Source organism: Saprolegnia parasitica (assembly GCF_000151545.1).
Source record: "Saprolegnia parasitica CBS 223.65 unplaced genomic scaffold supercont2.2, whole genome shotgun sequence".
In the NCBI taxonomy this organism is placed as follows: domain Eukaryota; phylum Oomycota; class Saprolegniomycetes; order Saprolegniales; family Saprolegniaceae; genus Saprolegnia; species Saprolegnia parasitica.
Genome location: NW_012156396.1, coordinates 505,033 through 514,975, shown reverse-complemented (window position 1 = coordinate 514,975; position 9,943 = coordinate 505,033). Strand labels below are relative to the sequence as shown.

General features: G+C 57.9%; 4 protein-coding genes across 4 annotated transcripts in view; 3 read left to right on the top strand and 1 right to left on the bottom strand.

Annotated features, from left to right (window-relative positions):
- Positions 1-3,490, bottom strand: part of SPRG_18933 (hypothetical protein) — a gene marked incomplete at both ends in the record, with an annotated part of 5,004 nt that extends 1,514 nt beyond the window's left edge. Inside the window, 10 exons of the mRNA XM_012339418.1 lie at positions 21-737; positions 788-1,339; positions 1,386-1,740; positions 1,793-1,890; positions 1,941-2,038; positions 2,092-2,404; positions 2,448-2,849; positions 2,892-3,031; positions 3,076-3,406; positions 3,467-3,490. Coding sequence (XP_012194808.1) covers positions 21-737; positions 788-1,339; positions 1,386-1,740; positions 1,793-1,890; positions 1,941-2,038; positions 2,092-2,404; positions 2,448-2,849; positions 2,892-3,031; positions 3,076-3,406; positions 3,467-3,490 — 3,030 coding nt within the window. The remainder of the gene's footprint in view (positions 1-20; positions 738-787; positions 1,340-1,385; positions 1,741-1,792; positions 1,891-1,940; positions 2,039-2,091; positions 2,405-2,447; positions 2,850-2,891; positions 3,032-3,075; positions 3,407-3,466) is intronic.
- Positions 3,491-4,142: 652 nt separating this feature from the next.
- On the top strand, positions 4,143-4,759 carry SPRG_00745 (hypothetical protein). The gene has a single exon (XM_012338964.1). The coding sequence runs from the start codon at positions 4,169-4,171 to the stop codon at positions 4,724-4,726; it is 558 nt and encodes a 185-aa protein (XP_012194354.1). The 5' UTR covers positions 4,143-4,168; the 3' UTR covers positions 4,727-4,759.
- A 1,104-nt stretch (positions 4,760-5,863) lies between these two features.
- SPRG_00744 (hypothetical protein) lies at positions 5,864-6,298 on the top strand (the record flags this gene model as incomplete). Its single annotated transcript, XM_012338963.1, has 1 exon — positions 5,864-6,298. The coding sequence occupies one exon, from the start codon at positions 5,864-5,866 to the stop codon at positions 6,296-6,298; it is 435 nt and encodes a 144-aa protein (XP_012194353.1).
- An 894-nt stretch (positions 6,299-7,192) lies between these two features.
- Positions 7,193-7,630, top strand: SPRG_00743 (hypothetical protein; the record flags this gene model as incomplete). The annotated part of the gene is made up of 1 exon (XM_012338962.1): positions 7,193-7,630. One exon carries the CDS (start codon positions 7,193-7,195, stop codon positions 7,628-7,630), a length of 438 nt encoding a protein of 145 aa, XP_012194352.1.
- Positions 7,631-9,943: the final 2,313 nt, after the last annotated feature.

The window sequence follows — 9,943 nt, the reverse complement described above, 5'->3', positions numbered from 1 at the left end:
TGCTCGTCGCCGCCCGAGACAAGCGTCGGCTTGAGCTTCAGCACGGGCAGCACCGGGTGGTTCACGACCGTCAAGATGTTCGAGACCCCCGACGCCGACGTCCCGCGCGCTTTGGTGTGGCGGCGGTTCCCAAAAAAACTAAAGCGGCGCGTCAGACTCAGCACGGCGTCGGGCTCTTCTTGCAGAATGCTCGACGGACGCAAGACGAGCGGCTCCTGCGACCGCTCGGTCGGCGACAAGGTCGCAATCGCGTTGGTCGACTGCAGCAAATGCTCCATGGGGCACACGTACTCGGCGAGCACGCGGGGCACATCGAGGTCCATTTCGTACACGAGGAAGCGCAGCGTCGACGGCTTCTCGATCGGCACGTACAAGACGGAGCTGAACCCGGTGCAAAAGCCAAACTGGTACTGCTGGCTCAGCGCCGTCTCGGTAAAGCCTCGGCGGATCCAGTTGAGCGGCGTCTTATGGAGCATCGCCGACGTCCGGCGGCGCGTCGCAGCGTTGTCCATGAGCGACTCGAAAAGGCCGCCGGTGCGCAAGGACGACCGCCGCGGGACGTCGTCATAGTCGTCCCCCATCACCGCGGCGTCCGTGGACTGGTACACTTCAACGAAAGCGTGTGTGCTGGCCGTGGTCGCTTCGGGGAAGTAGAGCTGCAAGCAGAGCGCGACCATGGTGTCGTTGCTGTCGATCGAGCTGAGACGGCTCTTGCTCTGCTGGTGCGCGAGTGACATCTACAGATTCAAATATCCGTCAACACCTGTTGTAAAGAGGAAGCGAGTACCGAGCTGTGGAGTGCGCTGAGGTTCGTGCGCTGCATGCGGAGGTACTCGAACTGCTGGGCTTCTTCGTCCATGTTGGCATCGTCATACTCGCCGCACGCAATCGTCGACTTCCAGTCAATGTCCTCGGCGTCGGCCGTCTCGACGGCCTGGCGCGGCGCCGTGAACGTGTTGAGCGACGACGACTGCCCGCCGAGCTGGAAGAGCTTCGAGTTCCATTGGAGCACGAGAAACCCCATGCACGGAATCAAGGTCGGGCAAAACTCACCGAGGAAGAGCCACACAAGGATGTTGATCTTGTCGTCGTGCAAGTAGAGGTACATGTGGAGCCCATGCTGGATGCCAAGGAAGACCACAAAGCTGAGCACGGTGATGACGAGGTACAGGAGCGCGCCGTTGTAGACACGGGAACTTTCCATCGAGTCCACGGCCATGCCGAGGCCTTGCCGGATGAGGAGCGACCCGAGAAGGCAGACGCAAAACAACACAAAGAAGTGGAGCGCGTGCAGCAAGAGAAACGTCGTCTGGAACCCGCTGGACGAGCTGCGACACGCCTACAACGCGATGACATCCATGTATCATTGTATCAAGTCCACGTACGACGTCGCCGGCGTGCCACCACTCGAGCGGCTCAAGCAGCGCGATGTAATAGTCGTCGGCCGGATTCCGATTGAGGAGGTAGTCGATGTACGTGCACTTGAGGAACGGAAAGTTCTGCGAGAGGTGCCACACCAGCAGGACGACGTAGAGCGCCATCGCAAGCATCCAGCCGCACCAGACTTTCGACTTCATGTGCGCTTGGCGAAACTTGGGGTGGTAGGCCGTGAGCCAATGGATCGCAATCGACACCAGGAGGCTCCAGACCGCCGCGCTGCGAATGTTGTCGAGGACCGCGACAAGAAACGCGACCTCTTGCGTCTTGCCCGTTTTCGTGAGTCGGTTGAGCACCGAGAGCCTACAAAGCCGTCAACATCCTCGAGCCATCGGGTGTGAAGCGTGGACACTACCAGTAGAACTGCATGGCCAGCGACAGAAGCAGCACAAAGAGGACCGAAATGGACGCAATGTCCGTGTACACGGTCGTGCTCGTGACGCCAATGCCATTCTATCGAGGCACGCATGCGTTCCAGCGCTTTGACACTGAAAGGGCCGTACCATGCGAACGAGTACGAGCGCTGCGAGGAACGCGAAGACGTAGAGCACGGCGGCAATGACCGTCCAGAGGCTGTCGGGCACTTGCTGGCTCAAGAGCGCTACACATGAAAGACATGCGTTTACAAGGACAGAGGGATCGCGGAATACGTACGGGGTGCGGGGTAAGGCGCCGCGACGACGCAGCTCGTCGCGAGGAGTGTCTTGTTGGACGTGAACGACATCTCGGTCAGAGACGAGAGGTTCATAAACTGCGTGCCCGCCCGAAGGTACGTGTTGTTGAGGACCAAGCCGATGCGCGGAAACGGCGACAGGTTGGTGTTGTTCCAGCGCAAGTGCACGCAGAGCTCGGTCTCGTTGTATCGAGAGAGCACGACGGGGCGGGCAATCCAGCCATTGTCGTTGACGACGTTGAGCGTCATCGTCGACACGTTGTAGTACGAGGCGGTGTGTGCACTCGTCGCGTCCTATATTTGCACACACGGCGTTGCCATATTGCAAGGAGTCTACCTGGCACGACGACGACTTGAGGTTGATGCACAGCGTGGTTTGCTTGTACGCAATGGCGGCCGGCGGCATCTCAAAGGACGTGATGAGCTGCGCCGGCCGCTCCTCGCTCGCGATCGTGGGCTGCGCGATCGGCGTCGGCGGCAACCGCGGCAGCGCCATGGACGCGACAAGCAGCGTCGGCTTGGTCGAATCCTTGTTGTAGCGCTCGACCGTGATGAGCGCCGTGTCGGCGTACGGCTGGAGGAGGAACGTCACTTGCGAGAGCGTCGTCGCGGCCGACGGCGCCACGGAGCTTGGGACGTACGTCACTTGCTTGGCACTCGAGCAGTTGAAGACCCACACGTCACAGGCCGGCGTGGCCATCGCGCCGTCGATCGCAATCACGGGCTCGGCCACGTACGACTAGAGATGGGGTTGGCAAGATGGAAAGAAATGCGTGCGTACCGCATTATTGAGCTTGAGCGACAAGTAGAGCTGGCTTGCTGCGTCCGACTGGAGCAAGTCGGTGCGAATGAGCAAGAACGTGACGCTCACCGAGCCGTTCGCGAGGACGGTCGCGTTGGGCACATAGAGGTTCGTTGGCACTGCATCTTGATGAGTGCTGGACTAGGACGTCAAAGGGACGTACCGCACGCGCTGTACGGATCGGTGCAGACCGTCGGGTTGGTCGCCGCGGCGGTCGAGAAGTTGGTGTACCGCGTCGTCGGCGGCAGCGGGTTGTTGGTCGTCGGCGGCAGCTCCACGCACGGGCGGTCGTGGTAGCGGCAGACAGGCGAGTCGGCCGAGATCCAATTCTTGACTGTCGTAAAGTTGGTCAAGTCGACCGTCACCGGTGGCAGCGTCGTCGGCGTCGGCGTTGGCGTTGGCGTTGGCGTTGGCGTTGGGGTCGTGATGGTCCCGCTGGTCGCGTTCGTCGGCTGGCCAGCCGCCAAGCCAAGGAGGCTCAGCCACACGAGGCCCTACATACATGCATCGCAGTCGGTGAGCTCGCGTCGTCCTCATCGTCGTCGTCAACGTACGAGGAGCGCTACGGAGGTACGCATGTCGACTCGCAGTCTCGGCGTGTTTAATGATGGCGTCGTGCGTAATGCAGCCACGCCAGAAACTTCGATTCACGTTCTTCGTTACAGCGCTTGCCGGCCGTGTTGGTATTTTTTTCAGTCCGATACATTTCGCAAGGTATATAAATCCATTCGACCGTCCGGGCCTTTGGGTCCATCGAACTTCGAAGCGGCACCAGAAGCCAGCGCCGGTCGGAGCGTCGCGTGGTGGTAGACGTCGTAGTTTGTACATTGGCTCGCAGTGTACAATCCGTCTTTCGTCGTACTATGGGTAATACATAGAGGACTAGAGTACCATTCGGGGCGTCTTGTCGTACCCCGTGGAGAGATGGAAAGACCGACCTCGACCTCAACCCACCAACGTGTCCATGCACCGGTGGTCGATACGGAGCTGCCTCGTGCACCACCATGTGTAGCTGTTCATCGGCAGCTTTGACGATTGGGCTGCTGCCTGTGTGCAATAATGAGCTGCTGACCACCGATGCCGACCATACGAGGCCTCTACTGGCGCCAGTGTACTGCTAGTATGGCAGAGCTGCCTTGTGCTCGTCGATTGCCACCGACGGTCCAAGGGCTACACATTGTATAAGATTTCGGCCGGAATCCGCAGCCACACAGTCGCATCACGACCATCATTCGGCATTCGGCAATCGACGAGCCATGACCACGGAGCTCGTGATCGCGTCGACCAACCCGGTCAAGATCCAAGCCGCGCTGCTTGGCTTCCAGAAGCTCTTTCCGGACGTTCCGTGCACGGCGGTCGGCGTGAGTGTCCCGTCGGGCGTGAGCGACCAGCCCATGACGTGCGCCGAGACGCTTGCGGGTGCGCTCAACCGCGCCAAGCGCGCCAAGGCCATCAAACCGAGTGCTACGTACTGGCTCGGCATCGAGGGCGGCGTCGAGAAGTGTGCAACGAATGGCGCCATGGAAGTGTTTGCATGGATTGTCGTGCTTTCGACCGACGTTGCCAAGACGGGCATGGCCAAGACGGCCAGCTTTTACCTCCCGGCCAAGGTCATTGCGCTCGTCGACCAAGGCATGGAGCTTGGGCACGCCGACGATTTGGTGTTTGGCCGCTCCAACTCCAAGCAGGCGAATGGCTCTGTCGGCTTGCTCACGAACGACGTCATCACACGCAGTACGTACTACGAGCAAGCCGTCATCCTCGCGTTCATTCCGTTCAAGAACCCCGACTTTGCCTTTCCAATGCCGCAATAAGACCATCAACTTCATCAACTTGATTCAACCTGATGTGATCAAGGGCATAGAGAAGCCGTTGTTATTATTATAGTAGCTGACTCACTAGAACCGTGCTGCACCTCTGACTCGGCTCCAGTACCGAATAGCCACACATATATTCGCTCAAGAGAAAGGTTGTCATTCTCGACGGATTCAACGCATACCAGGCCACTCGAGGCGGCGAGCTATGACGACACATGAAGTCGGGCGTTCTGACCGGCTCCATGTGCTGCCAGAAGCAACCGTTGGCAACCATCGAGGTTGATGCCGGTAACTCGATGAAGGGCTCGACCAATGGCTGCGCTAAAAAGCTACGCGTTTTCAGTTTTCTGGCTCACCGATGTTGTCGCCCAATGCACATGGCACCAAAGCGTCGACACGCCAAGGACATTAGATTGTGCGATCGCTGGTGGCAGTCACTGCCAAGTGCGCAGTAGTACCGGAAACCCCATCGATGTGAGAGCACATGTAGCCACAGGCTTGGCGAGCTGAAAAGCACGTGCAGCGAGATGTCGCGTACGTCGTTGGCATTACCTTCGCAGTGTACTACGCACGTGGCTCCTCGTGGTCTGAAGCAAGCAGCACGTCATTGGAAGGTGATTGTAGGCCCAGAGCTCATAGGCCCAGAGCACTTGCCTCGTGATGCGTTGAAAGCAAGTTGCCACTGCACAGCCACACCCTCCCAGAGCGTCGTTTCCGAGCGTGGGACGCATGATACCCCGATCTTGATATCTTGGTTTGAACGAGAACAGATAGGGTGGACTTGACACTTCTCTCAGCCGAGCGACGCGTCTCGATAGATAGATGACACCCATGCAATAGAGCACACCTCGATCAGCCAACATTGTGCGATAAGGCGCGATGAAATGACGGGCCTCTTATCCACGCCAGCAAACAAAATATAATGTATTCCGATGCGCTTGTGTTCAGTATGCCACGAGCGAGGTCCAGCAGCCCTACCCCGCGGATATACAATGTATATGTGTCCTCCCTCCTTCCTCGATACAACAACCAAGTGCAACATCGAGGTGTGCCAGTCTAATCGCACACACGTTCAAGACAGTTGTCAACCCGCTGGCTCTGCGACAGATCACAGGACACGAATAGCAACAAGAGATGCCCGTGACCTTCGGCAGCAGAACGACGTACCTCTTTGGCGTCGACGTCAACGGGTCAGCCTTGCCCAAGGAGAGTGGCCCGCCCATCGGACTTGCCCAAACGCACCACACGATGACGATCGAACGAAGCGTCGAGAGGCTCGAGAAACGCCGCCGCCGCGTGCGGAGATTCGACCACACGGAGCGCATTCGCATGCTCCAGACGCTTTACGACGCCAAGACGCTCGCCACCTTTTGCTACGAAGCCATCGACAGCCGCAAGGAGCGCCTCGAGACGGCCGAAGAACTCGCGCAGGCCGAGCGGTGCTTGGCCGCCCGGCGACGAAAGCGGGCCGCCGAGATGGCACCGCCTGCCGCAAAGCGCCAGCGCATGGTCTTCGCCATGGAATACGATGAAGATGAGGACGAGGATGATGAAGACGACGACGAGTAGGCCTTGTTTGGATAGATGTTTGTATAAATATGGAAGGCGAAGACGGGTGATGGTGTGATGCATGAAACAAGCGAATCCTTGATGGCGCCGCGTCGTACCGCAGGGCCCGATGATGGAACGACGACCGATGGATGCGAACCCGTCGTGATGACGTGGGTCGCCCGGACAGAAAAACAACCGCCGGTGCCAAGTTTAGCCGTGACGAGGCGCCAAGCCTATGCACAAAGACATTGCAGCGGCGTCTGATTCAGGCAAAGGTTCAAGAACGCGGATAGAGGAGGGAGGAGGAGAGTCGGCATGTGGATTCGTGGTCTTGAGAGAAGAAGCACCGTACACCTTGCTCGCATGCGCGGTCTTACCAGCATGCTCGTGGTTAATAGAGATGGTCCAACGACCATACTATTGCTGCTCGTGAGAGCAGATTTTTCCAAGCGCAGCGCGCCGGGCCGCTTTTCTAGCCATTCATTGCGTTGAGGTTTCGCGCGCGTCTCGACTCGCTCGACTCGACAAAACAACGACGTCGTTAAACTGTACTATTAATAAAACTAGAGTTGCTATTACGACCTGTGTGAGATTTCTCCAAGAAGCCTGCTGTCGATTGGCAAGTCGTGCGGTGCAGTCCCAGGGACGACGCGGCTGATTGTCCAGGCAACCAGCGACTCGAATAAAATTCGGGACCATCAAATCCGCACGATCGCTTCACTTTTTCAGTATGGTGTGGATGAACTTCCATTTTATTGGCCATGAACCCTACCCCTGCTAGCGTATAGTGGTCACCCCTCTGCAGTAGATAAGTCCGTCGAGATGGATTACGTAGGTCGGCCTTCGCCGCAGCAGCAAGCCGCCTGTAACGCCACAGATACCAAATCGCAGCGCGCCCGAGAGTTGGAAGAGATGAAGAAGACCGTGGCCTTTAGCACCGAGACGACGTTCCTCTTCGGCGTCGACGTCAACGGGTCAGCCTTGCCCAAGGAGAGCGGACCTCCCATCGGTCTCGCCCGAAAGCACCACACGATGACAATCGCGTCTCTCGATGGTATCGTGAAGCGCCGACGCCGCGTCCGCAAATTTGACCACCTCGACCGACTCGAGATGCTCAAGCCGCTCTATGACTCCAAGACGCTCGCAGCCTTTTGCTACGAGGCCATCGACACGCGGAAGGAGCGGATTGAGACGGAGGAAGAGCTCCTGCAGAACGAGCGCCGACTCCAGGCCCGCGCACGGAAGCGCGCCGCCGAAGAGGCGCGGTCGTCGCACGCCAAGCGCCCGCGCATGATGACGAGCATGATGGAGTACGATGAGGACGAGGACGAAGACAGCGATGACGAGTAGATGGCAAGCGTATTGTCGTAGTTAGCCAGTAGAATAAATTATGTCCGTGGACGCCCTTTCTGCGTCAGCTTGTTCGTTGGACCGTGTCGTAGCGACGCACTGGGCTTTTAGCAGCACATACATACATATTGCACCTACAGGTGCGTCCAATGGGAGACACTTGGCAGCCCCATGAAGCCCGTGCTCTCGCTGTAGCTATGATACAGGGGGCCCACACGTATAAGCATCTCGCCTGCAACCTCAGTTCGGTGGCTGTCGTTGATGTTGGCACGAAGGAGGAAGTCGGTGGCTTGCGTGGCGTGGGATATGTCGTTCAGCTGTCAAGTCATCTGGTCCGAGCCTCCCGAAGAGCAAGTGAAAAGTAGCCATAACAAAATGACATCCCTTTGGATTGGGCCATTACTGTCGCAGCTGGACAAAGGGCCGACACAGCGCAGTGAACCACCTCGTCGTCGCTGGCCTCACGAATGCTGCTACGTCAACGCGCTTTCTGGTGCTAGGATGAAGATCGGCGGAGCTTTGTGGTTCACAAAGCAGCCGTATCGACGGCGAGGACATACAAGAGAACATCAATGGACTAGTACGTACTACGGTACTGTCGGTCCATAATAAACCTTCAAAAGTCCGTGGAGCGAACAAAGTCGTTCGTGGAGCAGTTTTGCGACGGCGTCGAAACCTTGCGCAGAGCAAGAACTGAGAACAAAGCGAGGTTCGTTGCGCACGATCGCCGACCTCAATACAATGCAGCAGCCGTCGGTTGGGTGATCGATTCGCGTCAGATCAACAATACGGAGACAGACGCCTTCTCGTTGCGTTCGCCAGCGCGCGTTCTGAGATAGCACACGGCGTCGATGGCCACGAGATTTGCATCATCACAAGTGCTCCTTCGCTGGCTTTTGTTGCGCATTACGCCTCGGCCCTCGCGGTGGTGGCATTCTATTCGCTACCACCCTCGTACCACACCACACAAGCAGCGTGATGATAGAAGCTCTGCACGACCTGTATTCGCCAAACTGCTCTTCCTTCTGACGTCAGGTGTCAATCACCCAAGCACGGTGAAAACCCCAGCGCTGTGACCAGAGCGCTGAAAGGTCAAGAGACGGACCGTGTCACTCGACCACGGTACGCCGACTAGAAATGGCTGCAGGGCATGCGAGTGTACCGTATGGCGTTGACCAGAGGTCATGCCCTCAATGGAGGGAGCAGGTACCGGTAGTAGTTCAAATCGACTCTGCGAGAACGATCCTGACTGCATCAAGACCACCGCACGTCATGTCTACACCCCCATCAACGTTGCTACTGCTTCAAGAAGTTGTAGAGTGATAATACGCCTGCCACTTGTCAGGCGACGTCCGCGGTGGCTGCAGTTGATAGTGTCGTGCAATTTTTCGCCCGAAGAAGATCGCTTGGGACCAAATTTTCAAGCGGCCATCGACAATCCGCTCCAAGCGACGTCTTCAGCCGCCTCTCAAAGAAGAGTCCGTCTCTTGAGTACCAGAAAGTTGGTGGAACCACTCGTCTTTGGTGGCTCCTCGCAGTATGGCCGTGATTTCTCAAGTGGAATGAGATTCGATGCCTTGGACCATCGCGGCCTCGCGTCGTGCTTGTCATAGCGGATCAGGCCCACATGCCAAGCTCAAGAAAATGTGAGAGAGGTGGGACGAAGCACGTCCACTCCCCGGCGCGAAAACACGCTCTCCCACCGAGGCAAGACGAAGACACCTATCTCAACGGCATTATACAATAGGAGCAGCGACGTGTAAGCCTCCATGCTGCGGCCGCCGACGTCGTCCGTGTCGTGCACTTGTCGTTGAACGGGCTCGGCACTAAAAAACGGCCACCCAATCGTTCCATTTCGCGTGTAATAATATTATATCTCGAGGTCGTTGCAGCCCTACCCCTGCACTCTGTATACGTGCGTCCCCTCCGGATGGCATACAAAGCCGAACGCGACGCGCCGTAGGTCGGCCCATGCACAAACTGCACTGCACCTGTAACGTCACATAAATCAACAAGCAGCCGAGGGACCAAGAAGCCAAGGTCACGAGAAAGCAACATGCCCACCCAAGTCACCTTCAGCATTGCGACGACGTTCCTCTTTGGCGTCGACGTCAACGGGTCGGCCTTGCCCAAGGAGAGCGGACCACCCATAGGACTCGCCCGAAAGCACCACAGCGTGACGATCGAACGCATCGAAGACGACGTGGGTCCGCGTCGCGGCTGCGTGCGGAATTCAATCATGTCGAGCGCCTCGAGCTGCTCCAGCCGCTCTACGACGCCAAGACGCTCGCCGCCTTTTGCTACGAGGCCATT